This window comes from Rissa tridactyla, chromosome Z, assembly GCF_028500815.1.
Source record: "Rissa tridactyla isolate bRisTri1 chromosome Z, bRisTri1.patW.cur.20221130, whole genome shotgun sequence".
NCBI lineage: Eukaryota > Metazoa > Chordata > Aves > Charadriiformes > Laridae > Rissa > Rissa tridactyla.
The window spans coordinates 33,694,116-33,714,872 of record NC_071497.1 but is presented as its reverse complement, the minus strand read 5'-3'; the positions used below and the strand labels follow the sequence as shown (position 1 = coordinate 33,714,872).

General features: G+C 43.8%; 1 protein-coding gene and 1 long non-coding RNA gene across 4 annotated transcripts in view; one reads left to right on the top strand and one right to left on the bottom strand.

The window, feature by feature from the left end:
• LOC128903022 (E3 ubiquitin-protein ligase KCMF1) overlaps positions 1 to 11,403 on the bottom strand; it is a 66,779-nt gene extending 55,376 nt beyond the window's left edge. Inside the window, exons 1-2 of one of the 3 annotated variants that reach the window (XM_054186894.1) lie at positions 11,151 to 11,401; positions 2,612 to 2,713 (exon numbers count right to left, since the gene is read on the bottom strand). Coding sequence is in view for 2 of the 3 variants with exons in the window: in XM_054186892.1 (XP_054042867.1) it covers positions 11,151 to 11,166 (16 nt within the window). In the remaining variant the exon portion in view is untranslated. The other 2 variants (XM_054186892.1, XM_054186893.1) reach the window with 2 other exon arrangements.
• A 95-nt stretch (positions 11,404 to 11,498) lies between these two features.
• Positions 11,499 to 12,170, top strand: LOC128903024 (uncharacterized). Its single transcript, XR_008463948.1, has 2 exons — positions 11,499 to 11,638; positions 11,897 to 12,170. It is a non-coding gene; the product is annotated as an uncharacterized LOC128903024 (long non-coding RNA).
• The last annotated feature ends 8,587 nt before the right edge of the window (positions 12,171 to 20,757 follow it).

The window sequence follows — 20,757 nt, the reverse complement described above, 5'->3', positions numbered from 1 at the left end:
TCCTGGTGGACAACAGGATGACCATGAGTCAGCAATGTGCCCTTGTGGCCAAGAAGGCCAATGGCTCTTTTCAGTGGTGCCCAGGGACAAGACAAGAGGTAATGGGCACAAACATGAGCATAGGAAGTTCCACCTAAACATGAGAAGGAACATGAGAGGAGGCTGAGGGGAGACCTCATTGCCCTCTACAACTACCTGAAAGGAGGTTGTAGAGAGGTGGGTGTTGGCCTCTTCTCCCAAGTGAATAATGAAAGGACCAGAGGAAACGGTCTGAAGTTGCATCAGGGGAGGTTTAGATTAGATATTAGGAAGAACTACTTTACTGAAAGAGTGGTCAGGCACTGGAACAGCCTGCCAAGGGAGGTGGTTGAGTCACCATCCCTAGAGGTATTTAAGAAACGTGTAGATTTGGCACTTCAGGGCATGCTCTAGTGGCAGAGATTGTAGGTTGTTTGGTTGGACTCGATCTCAAAGGTCCTTTCCAACCATGAAGATTCTATGATTCTTTACCTTGAGGGTGGCAGAGCACTGGAACAGGCTTCCCAGAGAGACGGTGCAGTCTCCATCTCTGGAGACATTCAAAACCCGCCTGGATGTGTTCCTGTGCAACCTGCTCTGGGTGACCCTGTTCTGGCAGGGGGGTTGGACTAGATCTCCAGAGGTCCCTTCCAACCCTGTGATTCTATGATACACTTACCAACATTTTCACCTTAACACAACAATACAAACTATAGCAGGGATTATGAAATTAAGATCATCTGAGCTATCTTATGCATATCTATATTGAGAAAATCTTAGTCAGGAAACTCTGCATTCTCCACAGCTTGCTTTCGCAAAGCCTGGGTGTCCTTCTTCAGGGGCATCCTGAATTCTCTCTCCCAATCTTATGTCATTTTCCACAGCTAGGTTTAAGGAGAGAGTCTACTCTGGACATGTCAAAAATGATATTAACAATAATTCAGGTACCAAAGTTAGTGGCCTTATTTACTTTCAGAAAATAAAGGGAAAGTCTGAAGAAACTTTGGAAACTGCAGTGGCAGAACTATGTCTGTCCAGTTGTGACCTACGTTCCGCCACTATTATCACTGGTGAAGCTGCTCTCACAGACCTGATTTCACCAGTGAATTACAAGGTACTTCTCACTTGTGAGATTGTCTCTGCAATTTTCCACTTGCAAAAACAATCCACACCTCATCCTGCATACTGACATACACAAAGTACCATTTGTGCTAGGCGCATCTCACCGCTACTGCCTATATTAAAAGCATATGGAAATATTTGCAATAATTCAAACATTTGCTTTGTTGAAGTGAAAGTGAGGTGATGGTATCCTGAGCACAGATAAGCCTTTGTGCCCAAACCACAGATTTCTGACGAAGGTTTACATTCAGACTCTCCACATTTTCAAATTCATTCCAGGTGAACACCTAATTCTAAGCATGAAGCGTTAATACATATACAAACTGATAAGTTATGCAAAAAAATATATTACCAGTGAAGCTCAATATTCTTTCTTACCAGATTTATGTATTTGAAAGTAAAGACAGAAGTTACTGACAATCACACAAGAAGTCCTTACATGACTATATCCTAGCACATTCCCAACCTTGAAAATCTTGTATTACCTATTGCTGCTGGAGCTGGGATACTTGAGATAGGTATCCAGAGAATATCACCTGTTCAACAGCTCACAGCACTGCTCGCCAACCAGGCACCTCCAGGATGCCTCCATTCAGCCTCCAATTCTAATGTTGTTCTAGGCACATGCCCAGCTGTTTACTTCCAGAAGCTTCCATGAAGTTCCTGCCATACTAGCAAGCAAATGGAAGGCAACTCTGTTGGTCTGTACAGGTGCAGAGTTTGTTTAGAAATTGGTTCAAAATTACAATCCCAATATGAATATTGATTTTTCTCAAACCGCTTTATCCCATCTGTCACAATAATTTACGCTAATTTCTACACTAACTGTTTACACAGAAAGCCTCCACCTCATTCTTTCAATTTTTTTAGGGTAAATACAGTCTAAGAGAGCTGGCCAATAGTAATCGCTGTCAGCCAAGAATACTGGCTGCTTTAGTATCAATAAGCTAACACAAGTCAGGCCTTAAATACTGGTATTTACTGTTACTTAAGAGTTTTGTAAACAGTAACTTCCCTCAACAAATAATTAGAGAATTCATCAGTCATATCCTACACTAGTAAGCAACACTTTCACTACTAAAGCCATCTTGTCTCATCTAACAAACAAAACCAAAACACAAATCCATCTCTGTAACAGGTCAGAGAAACTACTGCTGAAGAATATTTCCAGCAATAGCTATTTTCTGAAATAAGCGAGGGCTAGTTGTGCTACCAAGAAACACTAGAGCTTTGCTTTTTAAAGAGGCTTACAGAAGAAGGCATTAAACTTCTACTGCACTTGACTCCAACATGGGTCTACAGCTTCACCAGGTGTTTTTGAAAAAAATCGCACCCTAGAGCACTCTAAAGAGGAAAGCAGGAGAGGGAGAGCACAGCAAAGGGAAGGAAGAGCAATGACAAGGAAATAAAAGGGTAAAGATAAGATATCAACGACAAAAAGAAGGAAAGCAAAGAAGATAATTTATCCTACCAGAGACAGCACCTCTTGTCAGTCAAGACAAGAAACATTGCCTCCCAAAAAGAATCTGGCCCCAGGAAGTGGCAGAAGTGATGGGGGAAGACCAAATCTGACCTGAGGTAAGAAAAAAAAAAAGTAGTTATGATTTTTTTTTAAACTTTGGCTGTTGCTTCATCTTACTTTTGCAATATTTTTTTAACTGTGGTGTTTGTTTGTTTTTAATTAATGTTTTTCTTCAGCTGTATTTTGTCAGTGATGACGATGGGATGATCCAAATCAAATGTGGAACAGGATCAATAGTATTTTGATAAAAATGTGAAATTCTATGTGAATACTGAAGTTAAAAAAAATTTCAAATACTATAGGGAAGTTATATAAAGTGATAGCTACACATAGTATACGCCACTGAAATGTCCCACTGAGTGAAAAATTTAGAAGAATGGACTCACTGCAATGAAGCATAAGACCACTAATTCCTATTTACAGGAGACTTTCCTGACTGCCTTCTGGCAAGACATAAAATCTCCACCTGATAACCCACATGCAAATGGGAGAAACATCATGGTCTCCTGTACCCAGGTTCCCTGATTAATTGTGATTAAAAAAATTTTACCCTGGTCTCCAACTGAAAATGGGGTGACTTTTAGAGAAAGTCTCCTAGACACTCCAAATAAAGCAATCACAATAGAAAAACATACACACAGAATTCACTGCAGGGTGACAAATGGGCAATAAAAAGAAGACTTCTCGTACAAAGGTAAATCATAGACTAAGCCTAAAAAAATCATTTAAGTATTTTAACATTAAAAAAAGATAAAAATTACGTCTAAAAAATTCATCCTCCCCCCAACACTCATTCAAAGTACATTCTCAGAGTAAACCTAGGGTGAAAAAGACTAAGTTCTTCCAAATACGTCAGAGGCTCCAGTGATTTCTATCTATACTTAAAAATTAATTCCTAGCTAGAACCAATTACTTCAGTGTCAGAAATCAAACTATCACCTGCACACACCTTTGAGATACAATTCTGAGACCTATGGACAAAGAGCAGTTATGTGAGTGATAAAAATCATATTAAAGCTGAAGACACTTCTATGATGATGTCCCACCATGTTCAGTTGGTACAGACCTTACATATTAACTTAGTAAACATCAATAAGCCAAACAGAACTTTTAAAAACAGCTTTAAACCGAAAACTTGGGCTTAGACATATATTCTAAAACTATTAGAACATAAACTAAAACTAAAATTAAACTAATTAACTTGTCTCTGGGGTCCACACTGAATTCAAAGTGGTCTTACTTCATTGTGTCAAAATTAATCGTAATAGTGCTATGCCGAGATAGAAATGTGGATAACCATAAGGCCATATGTGCAAAAAAAGAATAGGAGTAAGTTCAAACCAGATATTCAGATGATCTACAGGGAAAGGTGCAGGAACTAAATGGGACAAAAGATTTTAGACACTCAACAGACACAATCAAGTCTGAAATAGTTAAGAGACCAGGAGTATGAAGTTTAAGACAAAACCCAAAACTTTGTTTAATCTGGACACTAGGGAGCCTCAAGAACCTTCAGTGAAAGATTTCTCCACAATCTCATTACATATTGTATGAAAAAGCACTTCAGTTTTAATCACCCTCTTGAACTCATGATATATCTTCTTCTTGTATTTGGAAAGGGAGATTTCAGACTCTTACACAGATGATGCCTTTCTTTTAGACTCCCTTTCTGTGCCAGCCTTTCTGAGGTAAATACCATTCCATTTTCCATCCATGCAGCAACTCCCCCTCACATATGTCCCGAGTCACTAGCAGCGCACTTTTTGAGTTTTCTGAACTCAACATGCCCAAGCTGCTCACAGTGCCTTATAATACTGTTTTTTGTACAGATGAATAACATTGCTGCCCATACTTAAGCTTGTATACCTCTTCTCCATTATGACTCCATTTTCAGAACATACAGCTACCAAATCCACTCATATCTATTTCAAATCCTGAAGAGGGAACCACGTATCATGTGTGGAAGACAGCCCAAGTGATTCCAAGAACAAAAGCCATGAAAACTCACAGCCTTGCTCATAACTAATATATGCATCCTGGTATCAGCCCATGATCGGAATCTATAGGAAATGCAATCTAACATAATTATATTCCTTTCTAGAAAAACACCACCTCACTAAGTGCACCAGTGCATATGGCATTCAGTAAACAAACAGAAAAGTCTCAATTTTTTTTTATCATCACTGGTCAGTCTGTGCCTTTATTTATCACATGCTTTGAAAAATTTGCATTAACTATGGATTTTCTCATTGCCTTTTCCCTTTTAAGCATTTCTCTACTGCATTTCAGTGCAGCACAAATATCAATGAATTACGTTTAACACCATTTCTAAGCAGTATTTTCCTTCTCTTAAAATAGAGCAAAACCAAGACATGTAAACATTAAAACTGCAAGTCCACTGAATCCAGTTGCCCGATCTGAAATGCCAAAGGATGGATTCTTCCGAATCTTTGATTTTTCTAGAGTTAGGTGTTTTTTCAAAGCTTATCACTCAGTTACTACTGTTGCAGTCATGAATGCTCAGATCCCAAAATCCTCAATCAGGCCTTGATAACGTAAAGAACAAACAGCTAACAGCCATCTGTGAATTCTTGACAAAGTGATTTGCCTAGCAGTTCACACAAACTCTGCAGCAGAGGACAGGAGGGCTGATCCAGCTTTCCACAACAAAACGCCACTGTCAACACCTCAAGCATCCTTTCTTCCTGTAATGCCTCTACCTGTTCATTTGCTGTACACTCCCAAACACAGAGCAGTGGTCTAACATGCAAAACTCTCCTGTGGACCCTAAAGGAGGTGGGGGTGGTATGGAGTAGACAATATGCGACTGTGTAATTAGGCAATGCAGATACTTTGCAAATTGTGCAAAGCAATTCTGGCACATGCCAACTCCTGAGTACTGTTCTTCAAATCTGCTGCTGTGTCCATCACCTTCTTGAATGTACTAACACTTTTTGTGTTTCTTAACAGAAACTGAAGTAACAAAGACACAACTACGAACAGTGACACCTACAACTTTTCCTCAAATGTTATCAGTAGTGTAAACACACGGAGGTATTTTAAAAGCTCCCTTCTTTTTATTTAACGTGTACAAGTTTTATTTGTCCAGTACAGCTCAGGCAACTTGCATGGCTCTCTATAAACTTCCCCTGAATCCCTTCTAGTCACCACTAGTTCAAACAAACATTCGGAAGTAAAAGTTATTTCACCATTGTCTTCTCTCTTCATGCCCACACAGTACTGTTACAAGTATCTGTTCCATTTTTTCTGCTTAAGATAGTGGCTATCAACCTTTCAACATTGGTCATTTCAATTTAATCTTTTTATCCTGTTTTCCATAGAACATTTGATCTATGGCATTACTTCTTATCACAAACCTAAGAGAAAAAATAGTCTCTCTTTACACATATTTTTGGAGGACATTGTTCACAGACTCTGCAGGGAGAGCAGCATATTGGTTCAGACAATATGCCTCCTAAACCATCAGAGCCAGAAACCTTTTGTAAAACGAAAACCTAGCTTCTGCAAAACCAGTATCTCACCAGTTAAAACATCTCCGATATGTCCATCTCTTTTTATTATTAAATGATGATACCATTTCTCACTGAAAACAAACAACAGTTTAATAATAGATCAAATTACTGCATTCCAATATTTCTAATCACATTTGCAGCTGTTTACATTTAACATCTTTTGTGTCCTAAATATAGCTCTTGCTAGTTATCACACTAACTTGTTTTCAGATACTCCACTACACCTGTAACTATATGCATCAATACGTTACCATAAAGTAAGACTAACAGCAGTATGAAATACTTTGAGGTATACAGTTAGAAAATGCTTTGTCAAATATTAGTGCAAATTCAAAAACCCTCACTGTTTTATGTTACATGTACAACTTAATCTGGATTTATTTGCCAAAAAACAGATCGAAGTAGCAACAACATAGGAAAGAATGTGTGATTATTCTGTACCGTGGAATAGCAAAATTCTGTGTTTGGAGAAGAGGTAAGCAAAGTATCCAAATGCATCAGAAGGTAACAAGTTATAGCTGGTCTCACAGATGTATGTTTCATTATCAAATGCAATACTTCACCACAATACTTTGACTACTTAGTATGAAAAATCATGAAGTCTTGCTGCCTGAATTAAGAGCTTTACATGAAAAAAATAGATTAGTTCTGCATTTAATGGCAATTCTATAACTGACACTACATGAAATAGTAGAAGTTACACATCAACTGCTGAGTGTTACTTATCTTGACAGAAGTTCGTAGTACCCTTCTGCAGCTAAAGTATGACACAGCTATTGCATAATTACAAGGGGCAGAAATTGCTCTTCCTTTTAATGTTTTCAAAAAGTTTGTTACGGATAAAGTTTTATTTATGTTTTGTATCACAATCATACAGAAAGTGTCATCAGCCCAGACTCCTAATCTGTTCACTATACAGCTAGAAGACTGGAGCTAACATTACCTTTACGTTAGCTGTTTTCAAATGGCTGGTATGTATTCAAGTGCAAGTCTAAGATTTCTAGAATTTCAAACACCAAGTTCTGTGTATTTCACTTGATTTAAAGACATCTATGCAAGACATTTATATATACACACACCAAAAAAAAAAAAAAAGAGGAGCCCTTGAATATAAGGAGCTTGAAACCAGCAGAGAACATCTGGAAACTCCACATGGTCCTGACAGTCAGTGCCCTCCCCTCCTAGCTTTGTTACCACCATCCATTCACAACTTTACTTCACGTGGGACTAGGATTAACTGCATCGCTTTGCCAATTCACGTGAAATGCTCACAAATGAGCACTGTCAAAAACAACCACCACCTGCATTGCTGCTAGCTCTTTGAAGCTTAAAGAGTACATCCTTTAGTGAAAATACGACGCAAAGTACGGAACTGGGGATGGGAGTGCGATGCACAGTGTGTGAGACCGAGAATTGAGCTGTACAGGCAGTGTCGCGCTGGGAGCCTTCTGCAGCTGCAGGATGTAGGGAACCCGAAGCCATGCCTTTGTATGACTGGTAATGCTGCAGCAACCTAGTTTCACAAAAGAAGTTGCAAAAAGTGATCTTCTAATGATATTCCCAGAAGTTGCAATTCTCTATTTTTCTGCTGTCCTGCGTGGTGTCTACTGCTATACAAGAGAATCACTACCAGATGCACATCCACAGAAAGAAAATCTGTATTATGAAAAATACCTTCTGTTATACTTTCTAGAGTTTTAAAAAAAATTACCTACCTGCTCCTTACAGGCTGCCAAATATTACATCACCACATATTCCTCAAGAGAGGGGCTAACCCAGAGAAACACAGCGTGTCCCTCCTATAAAGGGAACAACACGAAATCCACGACCAGGGGATGACCTCATGTTGCATTCTAGAAAACCAAAGGCAGAGAACAGCTAGTCTCTTAACATCAAATCAGAGAACAAAAATGGTTTTGAAAAATCAGAAGTGACTAGCAAGAGGTGGATAAACACTAACAGCTACTTGTAGTAGTATTACCAACAAAATCTCTTAAGCACTGAATGAACATCTCAAGACAGAGCAACAATAATTCAAGTTCTAGCTGTGCCCATTTTCCTGAATTCAGAAGAAACGTGAGCCCAGACTCCTGTGTGAAATGAGAGTACAATGAAAAGGCAGGCTGTGGTCACACATTTTCTGAAGGATAACAAAATCTCTCTCATTTCTTTTTAAACAAGAGAGATATTTTATGGATTATTTCAATGTATATTATGGATTATTATTATTACCAATGAAAACAGTTGAGAAACCCCGATGGAAGGTAAGCTTAAACCTCCATCAGATGCTTCACAGCCTATTTAAAGTCCCAAGACTTCAGAATTCCACTTCTCCAGCATTTACCCTTTCAGGGGCATCCTTTCCCATCATAAAACTGGTACAGCATCCAGATTCTGTCAGGAGCAATCAATAAATCTTGTAACTTTGAGGACGGACCATTAAAGAAAACATGCAGAAAAGATATCACTTATTAAACATGATTAGAACTGTTTTTTCCCTATACTATATTATTCCAAGACAGCCCTTCCCAAACCAGGATCAAAAACTATCAGCTGAGAATGCCACCACGCAGATCTGAAAGAATTACTTTTTTTTTTTTTTGACTATTTCATTTCTGAGGATTTCCGGATTTCTAACAAAATTAAGTCTCCAAACCTCTTTTCCATGAAGTTAGAAACGCACACCTCCCATATTAATGAGTGGTTTTAACCCTATAACTAAAGTTGACTAAACAAAAACATCTGAATTGTTAAGTTAGAGGAGAATCACCGAGAAATTAAGTCAGACTAGATTTTTAATAAAAATATATCACAAGGATACAACGTACAATGACAGATACCATTTTTAACCTTACAGTGTTCTCATGATTTCTCTCAAGCATGTGTGTGCAGACACAAACCTGAGGAGTCTACATCTGCACTATGAAATTACTGAACCTCACACTCACTTATCCGGAAAGACACAGTTATTTAACTTTTTTTTTTTTTTAACAGGGCACATCTAGAAAGACCGAACACTGATAAATCTGCTTCACAAAGACAATGCTAGGCCTGGTTTTGTCAACAGTCACTCCTTCTAAAAATATCAACAAATACCCAAGCAAGGGAACATAACATTCCCTACTACAAACAGAACCTAACACACAACTAGAAAAGATTATGATAAAGTCTCCATCACAAACATACTTACAAGGAGACCTACTTTCAAGTTTCCTCTGTCTTAACAAAAAGGCAGCTCCAGGACTGAAATGCCTTTTTAGCAAACATCACCACCTTTTGTAACAGTCCATGAACTTACCACTGAAAAACACCAAAGAAGAACACCACAATATATCACTTCTTTAATTTTAACCTCTTCAAGCTAGAAAAGCTTGTATTCTAGTACTGTACTTCAAAAAGAATATCACGGATACATGCATCGCAGCAGAGACTACAGAGAGCATAATCCCACAACATCACTAACAAGAATTTCGTGATCAATGCTCATTCCATTCACTATTGTTAGAAACTGCATCTTTAATCATAAACGAATCCAGCATCTTCACCCTTTGGGAAAATATATATTTTAAAAGTGGGTGGATGGAGAGAAAAAGAGACAGAATTTGGTACCCTTACCAAATTTTAACAAAGAGCTAGTGGATTCAGGGAAGACAGTTCTTTGATACAGAAGCACACATACTTGCGTAAACACGAAGTCTGCAAAATATTGTGACAGCAGATCAAAATTCCACCATATATACCATTGTCCAGCATCAAGCTACCAATCAGAAGCCAGCGTTATTAGCCACAAATACTGAATTCTCCTGTAACATTTTGCCAAAACATTTTAACATTAGTTAAAACAGAGATAGAGAAAATGGAGACAGGTGCTGAATTAAGTTCCTAACATGGCAGAAAGTTAGCCTTTCAGGTGACAAACTGCGGCTTTACAGAGTATTTTAATACTAGTCCAAGCATGTTACCCACTGGTAAGAAAGGCCAGAAAAATCAAGCGACTTTCCTCTCCCATTTTCACACTCCCATCTCCCTCCTGTAGAAATTCCATTCTTAGCGCCCGGCTCTCTCTCCATCCTGCTCCTTTTGACTCATTCTGAACTATCCACTCAACTCACCCCCAGCGGCAAACACAGCGTGACCAGGGCGCACACACACACAAAAAACACGTTTTCTCTGATGGCTTCTCTTAACGCCTCAAAACACGCCACTACATCAGCACTAGTTCCCACTGCCACAGGACAAAACAGAGAGGAACCCAGGGCTACCAGCACACGAGCCACCCGCCAGCAGGGCCACGCAGGCTGTCCGCACACCTCTTCCCCCAGGCCCCGCGCCGGGGCCCAGCTCCTTTCCCCGCCCGCGACCCCCGGCACGGCGCGGGGCCCCGCTCCCAGCCCACTCCCGGGGGGCACCAGGCCGCCCTCCCGGAGCGGTCCCCTGCCCCACCGCCCCCCTGCTCGGGACGCCGTGCCCGGCCTGACCCGCCGCCGCGGCCGACACGTCGGCAGGCCGCCCCGCGCCGCCGCCCACCCCGGCCGGGCCCGCCGGGATGGGCCGCCCCGCACGCCCGCCGGGCCCGACCCTACCTCCCTCCGCCCGTCCTTCAGGCGGAGGAGCGGGGCGGAACGGCCCCCCGCCGCCTCCCTACCCGCGCCCGGCCTCGGCTCCGCGCCCGGAGGGGCGGCGGGGGAGGCCACCGCGGCCGCCGCAGGCCGCGCGGGGAGACGGGCCGTAACGGCCGCGGCCGCCTCACCTCCCATGACACTGCAGAGCGGGGCCCGGCCGCCGCCCTCCGCCTCCCAGGCCTCCTTCCGCCGCCGGCTCCGCGGGTCCCCCTCCCGCCGGCGGCGGCGCCGCCATGATGATCCGCCCGAGAGGGCGCCGCGCCAGGCCCCAACGCCGGGCCGGACCCCGGGACGCACCCCCGCCGCCGCGGCCTGGCGCCCCGCGCCGCTCACCTTCATGTCGGGACATCCTAGTCCAGAGGCGGCGGCCCAGGCCCGTCTCGGGGCTCCCGCGGGCTGCTCAGGCGCCGCTGCGGCCTGGCCCCCCGCCGCCGCCGCACGCACGGAGCCCCGGTTGGAGGAGAGGGGCCGAGGGCAGGGCGGGGAAGGGGGCAAAAATACAAGAGGCGGCGAGGAGCCGGTCTCCCTCCTCCTCCTCCCTCGCTCGCCCTGCGGGGGGCGGATCCGGCGGCAGCGGCTTCCTCGGCGCCGTGACACGGTGACTCTGGGCCCCGCCGGCTGCTGGCGCCGCCTCCCGCTCCGCCCGCTGCCGCAGCGACGGCGGCGGCGCGGCTGACCGCCGCTCTGGAGCACTCCCGGCCCCTTCCTCCTGCTCCTCCCGCCCCAGCCGCGCTTCGGGAGGAAGAGGAAACACCCTGCCGGGGCGGCGGCCCTCCCGCGCGGGCTGCCGGGCCGAGCTCCGGAGGAGGAGGCGGGCCAAGGTAACGGGACCTGATGGTGGGGCAGTCACCAGAACCGGTCTGAGGGACGCGCGTTAATCAGCTTTTTATGTAAAAAGAGGTGGTGAGGTGGTGGTGGGGTGGAAAAGTGGCAGAGATCAGTGCGCATGCCCCGAGCCGATTTTTCAATCGCCGATGGCGTTACTCGTTTTGCCCGCTCTGGGGAAGGGCTCGCTGCGGGCTCCAGAGCAGGCACGGGGTTGATTTCCTTCTTATTTTTTCCCCTTCCCCCTTTGTCAGGCCTGCGGAGTACTCCTTCCAGAAGTGTCCTCCGGTCAGGCTCCAGCTCAGTGAGGAGGAGAAGGAAGAGGAGGAGGCCCCACGTGCCGTGTGTCATCGCGCTCCAGACAAGTGTCTCGTTCTCTACTTGCCATGAGAACTTTTTGTCCCATCATGGATTGCTTCCTTCCCTGTCATGAAAGCTGGCTAGTCTTGAGATGAGTGAAAAACCTGCGGTGTGGCTGTATACCTTCCCTGGTACAGATGTACAGGGTACATAAATCAAGCGTCTTGATTCTGTACTGCCTTTCTTCCTGTGACTTCCTGGCCTTTCCCCAGATTTCATCCTGAATAGCACCATCTCTCTCACTTCATCTGTCCGTGCTGCTCCCACCTGCCTTCATTTTCCTCTAAGTTTTCATCTCCTACCCTGCTCATAGCAGTCCTCCACCTTTTATCTCTGCCAGTCCAACGCCTCCATCTTCTCCACAGCCCCCATATGTCTGCCGCAGCCCTGCAATTCTTGTACGTTCAAGTTGAAGTACCTTCTCAGTAGTCTTTCGAAGGCCCTGAGGGCCCATGCCAGAGCAGCCTAAGCACCAAGCTGCAGTGAAAGGCAGGAGTGAACAGTAAGTGTTTAATAGGAGGAAGTGCCAGCCTCATTCCTTGCACCACCTCCCTCCCGTGCCAATCATATATAGCCTCTGCTTCTCTTCCTTACATGCATGTGCACACTTTTGTCCCCTGTATTCTGGCCACCTGCTTCACTTTCATCTTTCCCTTTGCCAATTTCATACAGTGCCTACTGAGAGGGTAACCTGGATCCAGTCTGTCTAAAAGTCCAGTGGGTTGTGGGCATTTCCACTGGAAGCAAGTAATGTGTGTTGGGGAAGTTGTAGGAGAAACTGAGGGTCATTTTGACTGATGGGAGCCAATGGCTTCACTGCTTCTGAAAGCAAGGGAGGAGCCAGTGACCATGCAAGGAGTTTGCAAGAAGCACACCACAGATGACAAGAGACTGAAGAGAAATCTGCAACGATTGTAAAACTCACTACCAAGCTATGAAAGTGGTATCTCCAAGACAGTTCTGGAGGCAAAGCTGTGCCTAGTTTGCCAGCATTTCACCGCAACAGTGCGTAGAGTGGGGTAGTGGGTCATGTGTCTTACTAAACACCAGCATTTTTAAATGCAAATGGCAACTATTTCACCCAGATGCAAAATACAAACTATCAGGTGTTCTTGGCTGATGCTACCTTTCAGTCCCTAGAAGAGCAAGGTGGCTTGCAAGCTGCTAAGTCAGCTGGCTAGCCATATCTTGTCTCTGTGTGAGGCTGTGGTTCCCTGTGTACGTAACTCTGTGTCTGAGCACTATGGTGCTGTCTTGGCCTGTGCTCACTTTTATCCTCTTTCTGGCAGAGTGTCCTCTCACAGGAGCTTCTCCCCATGCATCTGGTAAATACAGACTGCAACCCAGGCATTTCACTGGGACCTGGAAGATTCAGTCTTTGGTCCTGGAAGACCTTGAGCTAATTGTCTCATCTCTCAATGCTTCAGTTGCAAAATGGTTTAATAACCTTTCCTGCTGTTATTAAGTGTTGCTGTCATGGATATCCCTTGAGTGCACATCGTCCAGCACATGCTGGTGAGCCCCTCAGAACACAGCTTTTCTGAAACACCCCTGATGCCTGAGGCAGCCAAGCAGAATTCTGCAGCCTATTCTCCATATCTGTAGACTCAAGTCCAAAATTTTGCTGATTATCTCCTCTGCAAATATAGCACACAGAAGACAACCAGGCTCCCAGAGGTGAGCTTGTGGCAACTCCATCTGAGTGCAGAAAGAGGTGCATAACAGAATTTGAAGGTCCTTTACAAGGTCAGGGCCACCACTAGGAAATATTCTTATGTTCTTAGCATGAACTTGATAATTCGTAACATGTACTGTCCTTGTTTTGAACAATATTGTTTCTCAAACCCACGTGCTGTTATTCCACAGGTAGAATGAGAAAGAAGGTTTTAGTGAGGCTTAATTCTGGTTGTCAAGGTTTAGTCTAGGTTGGGCACTAAATGAATGACAGATGTTCTCTACTAGCCCCTCTTTCTTCCCAGAAGGGAAGGAAGAGAGAATAAGGGAGAGAGACTTACGGGTTGGAAAAAAACCTAAAACAGCTTTAATGAAATATTAACAATAAAAAGAAAAAAATATTAATAATAATGAAATATATACAATATATACAGTATCAAGCTCCCAGGATGATGATCATGTCACCAGCAGGCACTGGGAAAGTCACAGACTGGTCTAGGTGATGAACAGCAACTGGATTCGGGACCACACGCATTGGGATTAAAGGCAGATGAACAGACAGTCTTCCTTGGATGCCGGCCATTGATGAAAGAGCCTGACCCCTTTGATCCCTCAGCTTTTATACTGAGCAAGGGGCAGATGGGATAGAATACCCTGTTGGTCAGTTTTGGGTCACCTGTCCTGTCTGCTCCTCCCCACAGGTGCGACCCCTCTATGCTTTTCCACCTCTGACCCTCCTACATGGTACACAACAAAGTCAGCTGAGCTAGGGTTTTATAGCAATAAGTATAAGGAAGAGCCTCTCTGCATACCATTGTGTGGTATTAACTGTAAACATCAGGCCTTATCACTCTGGAAGCAAGCACTGTCTGAAAAACATACTGTTAATTTCAGAGAGACTTAATCTGAAAAGTAAAATTATTGAAAAGATTGGTTTTGTTATGTCTCAAACCAGGACACTAGTGTGGATGGATCCTTCTGTCCCTAAGGGAAGAGGCTGCCATAATTGGGTTTCTTATCCTTTCCCTCCTGTGCATCAGAATAATCCATAGGTGAGACTTCCTATAGTGCTGCGAGGAAAAAAAATTTCAACGTTAGTATTTTCCTGATTGGTAAACACAAGCTGAGAAATGAAATTTTACTTACCCAAGGTCATTCAAGGTCAGAGCCAGGCAAGAGATTAGAGACCCAGATCTCATAGCTAATTAGGCCATTGCATAAACCACAAGAAACAAAAAAAATCATGAATTTTTGCAACATGAAATCATAATACGATAAAATTTGTGCCTGGAAGTAATAAAATCCTCTGAAATAGGGAAGAGATGCTAGTGTGGCCTCCTGTGGTTCCTCTCCCTGCCTCTGTAAAAGGGTTCAGTGTCTGGAGCAGAGCAGGCTAAATTTGGATATTGGACTGAATAGTGACATCCTAGAGCAGAGCTCCTGAGCGGTAAAACTATTAAGTTAGGTGCCACTTAGTCCATTACTCTCCTTGAAATCTTTCACCCCTTTGTGGGCTACTGAAAGCCCACTAAAACAGTGGTTTTACTTGTTTCAGTGCTGTCCCTACCAGGCTTCATCTGTTTGAGGAAGTGATTGCTGCTTCACTTTGCTTGGACTTGTAATTACCAAGGCTGGGGACCCAGCTACACACGCTAGCTCCTTGTCGGTTAGGTGATTCAGCTTCACACTTGGAGGCAAGATATGCTGTCACTACAGTGGTATAAGACTTAGATAAGTCAGTTGCTTGGATCATTCCGGTCATCATAAGATAAATATGGAACTGTGATTGCATATGTGCTCAAACGTTACATTTGCACACTGGTACATGTCAGGGCCTCCCACTACGCTTTCTTTTCTCACTGCTGCTTTTCTGCCTCCTCTTGCCCGGTAGTCATTCAACGGGATATATAGCTGCTTACTGGCTGTTTTCAGCATGATCTGTAAAGAAAGCTTTTAAAATCAAACTGAGAAAGACATTCTTGCTGCTTTCTAATTTAGAAGCAAAGACCTAAAAGAACTTTGTGTACTTACCTTCTTCTGTTTTGTTTTGGTGTCTGCATTAAGGACATGTGCTCTGCCATGATAATGGACCAGAAAACACAAAGAGTCTGAGACTCCTGTGGCTGGATGCTAGATAGGAAATGGTATTTCTACATAAATACTTCCTGGGAACTGAATCTTTCTATGTTCCCAGGCCTATTGTGTATCGCAATCCAGCTTGAAGTGTCCAAAGCACTGAGGAACAGCACAAGTGAACTTGGAGTCATCAGGAACATCATATGGCTTTGCTCACTGGGTCTTATTTAGTGCATTTGCAATGGCGTACAAACATCCCACTGGAAGAGAGTGGGGCTTGAATTTTTAGCAGAGACATCCCTCCTGTGGGAACAGCATTTGGCCTTGGAGCTAAACTGGGGTAAGCACAACTAAATATGCTATAAAATGGTCATCATCAGTTTAAACTTTTATCAGAACTCCTCCTTTTGAATGCTGGACACTGCTAGGATGTGTAATGCAAATGCTACACTGCTATGCCTGTACTGTACTGGCTACCAGCAGTTGCAGGAGCTGTTCCATTTTTGAGATGTGCAGTTGAGGTGTAGATGTCCCGTTTGCCATCTTTCCTGAGCAGTGGCATCCCCACATTCAGCTGCACAAACCCTGAAACTTCCGCCTTCAGCACAGGCCATCTGTAGCAGACTTTGCATGTTCCCAAAATTTTTTTGGAAAACAGATAGGTGCTGTGAAGAGGTTAAGTTGATCGGTACTTGTACACAGTCAGACAGATGCATGCAGGCACTACACAGAATTCTAATATATTGCTAGTCTTTTCCTTCTATCAGCAAATATATCTGGACTTTGGCAAAACCATGAACTGTCTTGTTAATCTCCTCACCTTTCCAGACCTCTCCATTTTGGAGTCAGCATTCAGAGGTTCTATCCTTCACTACTGAGAGCTTTCATCCTTTTCAGCAGTCTGTACCGATGTTGGTTAAGATACCAGATGTTGATATAAAGCCAAAAATGCCCCAGCTACCTCTTTCTCTCCTACTTTTCTGGCCAAACCTTTATGAAGAATTTGAGCCAAAATAAACACTGAAAATTCATTAAATCATTCTGTCCTCTTACAAAAATATTCCAAACTGACTACATACCCTCGGAACGGCATGGTTCCGGTAGGCACACTGTTCTTACAGTATCTAAAGTCACAGTGTACTAGGAAATAGAAACAGCTTTTAAAATTCTTCAAATTCCAGCTCTGCTCTCTGTCAGAAGAGGACAAAGAAAAAAGAATTTATTCTTTCTTGACATCATTATTACTGTTACTTTGGAGGTTAAATATTCTTCTACTTGATAATCCCAAATGTTGCTGGTTTTACTCCATTCCACGTGAATGAATGAGAAACAGAGTGTCTCAAGCACTGTTCCAGCAAGCATGAGGTATTGGGGATGTATGCTGTTTACTTACAAAGCCCTGTTTCTGTGAGCAGGGGGAAGCAAGTAAAACAGTATCTTTTCATCACCGTAAACACCGTTTCCTCTGCTGCTAAGATGTATTTTATGCACATGACTCTCAGGGCCATGCTGTAATACCAGTTCAGGCTATGAGCTAGGTTTTTATTACCTTCTTGTGTTTTTTCTGCCCTTTTCTTCTCTGCTATCCCCACCCTCTTTCAAAACAATAACTGTACTTAGGCAGGTTCCTTATGAATTCAAATCACTGAATGAGCGTATTTGAACTTTTTGAGTGCTGCTCTGTGCATGTTCTTACAGTGGATGCTGCCATCTGATACAGGAGACAAGCTGCTCCTTGCAAATCATAGTGGTTAATCTTTGGGTCTATACATCTCTATTTCAGTAAAATTTAAAGCAGGTGCTACCTTATGCCTAGAGCTCTAAACTCACCTGCTGAGATCATGTGATGGGTGGGATGCTATGATGAGGTGGTACAATGGAGTCACATACTCTAGTCTCCACAACTGTCCCAGGACTTGGGGAGGTCACAGTGGGCTTTCATGGCTCGGTACTTTTCCATGAGCAGCCTTGTGAGCAAAGGGGTCCTGTAGAAGTCACTGCAAAATCTCAACGACTCCAGCACTACCCAGGCTAAGTTCAGCATGGCAAAGCATGGGAAAGCATTGCTCTGCACTGCTTGTGTCTGCTATGCAGGCATGGAGCTGTGGAACAGAAAGCCTGTGAAACTCCAACAGTGACAAAGACACTGCTGGCATTTGTTGGGGTGTGGGGAGGGCACCTCTGTGTATAGTCATTTTTGAACATATGAGGACATGTGGTTTCTGCTGTAAAAAACCTGTGCTATAAAGTGACAGCTGAAAGCTGGCAGCATGGGATATAAAGTCCAGGGGATGAGGGTCACGTCCTGGCCATGGCTGCTGAGTAGCAATCGTGTAGCAAAAAGGGTTATATCTCATCTTTCCCTTCCTCTGCTCTCACTCTTAACTTTTAGCCTGCATAGCTCAGAGAAGCACAGAGCCACCAATGTATTAGCAATTAAAAAAAGAAATGAGAAAGTCAATACAGACTAAGCTGGAGGGAAGCATTGCTCTTACTGCAAATGCACAGAACTGCTGGGTGTGCTAGGTGGCTCTGTCTGGTTCAGCAGCAGGCGCCTCTCCTGAAATGATTTGCTGCAATATTTTTAGCTGTTGTTAGCGATGCATGAGTAGTGATTTTGGATTGCCCCAGACCCAGTCATCCCTCATCTTCCCCTTCCTTCTGCAATGACACAAAATAAAATTTCACTTCCGAGAAGGACCTAGCTATGCCTGGGACACTGCTAATGACAAGAAGAAGTCATCCAGCTTTTGGTATTTTGCCCAGAAATCTCCTTCTAACAAAAAACTAGATCTCACCTAAGACAAAGCTTTCTCATGCATTTTCCCTCTGAATGTCAGAAGCCAAGCAGTTTTCTAGTATACAAGTTTTTAATTTTTCAGTTAAAGAATTATCAACATTGACATTTGAAAGTGTGTTTTAAAAAACAGCTGTTTCTGGTTTTCATTTGCCAATTTAAAACACTGAACTGTCTCTCCTTTTATTCTAGCCTTCAGCTGAGCTCAGGGTCTTTGCAGGCTAGACCTCTAAAACAACTTGGTGAAATGATTTGCACTACCACTCAACTGGTAGCAGAGTGCTGGCACAGTGCTGCAAAGAGTTATATGCTTGGGAGCCCTCCACCTGGGCTGTGGGTACCTGCAAATGGTCATTTTGGCTCATTTTGCAGCAGGGAAACTATGGTGAGCACCATACGCTATGAGGTACAGGGAGAGTGTGTTCTCACTGTCTGCTAGTAAAACCAGAAATAAAACTCACATTCATGGTGTGGCTGGAAGCTACAGCAAGGACGTATGTGTGTAAGCACCTTCGGTCTGGAAAGGGAAGGAGGTTATCTGTATGTCTTCTTGTCCTGATGACAGGCTTTGGCAGAAGGGGAAGGACAGGTGATGTACATCAACAATACAAGTGTAGCTCGCTTTTCCTTTTTTTTTCCCCCTCCTTCCAAAGCTTCTTGGTAGCAGCACAAGCATTTATTCAGGTGTTCTTTGGTCTCTTGGAGAGGTGACTTGGAGAATAGACAAGACACATCAGGGAACCACTGAAGTAATTAACTGAATACATCTCTACAAAGCAACCCAAACCCAGAAGAATGAGAAGCGCAAGCACAGCAATAACTCTTCTGCAGTGGCAAGACCACTCCTCACGAGCAGTACTGATACGGCAGCATTACACTGACCACTTCAGATAAGAGCAGAGGTACCAGAGTTATCATTATACCCCCAGGAGAAGGTAATGGTAGCATGTCCTTGCAGCTCAATGCATACACATATAGGAAGCATCTGCACCCGAGTAGCCCTGGGTGCTCAAGCTGACTTGTCTGAGGTCACACGTAGCATCTCTTCATTCACTTAAAATCCATTCCTTGTGGTGACAACCCACAAAACTGAGTTTTGACAAACCAGTACATGTGGAAGAGGGGTCTGTCTTTGCCCTTCGCCAAAGTCCTTGGTCCTGCTTCCTAATGAGTGATGCAACCACTTTGGACCTGCGACAGCATGCTTGACTTCCTCGATTAGGCCCAAGTCCTCCCCTGACCTTCAAGAAGCAGCAGCAGGTCCTGTTGTCCTTCAGCCCATATTCACAGAAACAGACAGCAATGGCCAGCATTTCATTACAGAGGGACTGTAAAAAGTTACCATAACAAAGCTGGCTTTAGTGGAGCAAAACTTCCCAGTTTGTGAAGGTGCATGCATGTAGCGCTCTAACTGGAGACACATCTCCAAAAGGTGTGAACTGGCCACAAAACCCACACTCTGAGCAGAGGGGTTTAGTCACGCGGTTATTTTAGAACACCAGGACTCTAACAGACTCCGGATCTGGTACAAGGTGTGCAGTGTCAGAGGAGGCATCATTTCAGTTAATGAAAAATTCCTCTCCAATTAACACCAACAATTTTTAGTGAAGATGACCATTTAGCCCCTCCCGAGATACTCATGCTTGAGTCCTCTGTGGTGCTATGTATTGACTAGCAGCTGCTCTTCCGTGTTGAATTAGCAGGTGTGAAATCAGTGGTGCTGCACGGAGAAAGAGTTGTCCCAGTTACACCGCTGCTTGCCTGCACGTAGCCGGCCTCAGTGAACTCGGGGTGAATTTCACACTGCCATCTAGCGATTAATGTCCACTCTCCCTGCTGCACAACTGCAGAAAAACGATAAAGCAGATTTTAATTCCCTGAGGCTGAAATCTTACGTAGGCTTATATCCCATGGCTTCTTGAGGTACAGTGATGGGTGACACACGTAATGGAGAACAGAGACCCAGGGAGCTTACACAGGATAGCTGATGTAGACATCTAGACATCCTGAGGTGGGATTCACAGCTAAATTTGCTGAAGCTTCTATTAGCTCTTCTTGACAAGTATTTATAGAAAACTAAGTAAGTGCATGCGCCCTCGATTTTGTCAGTTTTGTCCTCGATGTTCATAGGCAGGCACCTGTATGCCTCTTTACATACTACAATGCTTTTTTTTCTTCTTCTTTTTTTTTTTTTCTTTTCGTCAAATT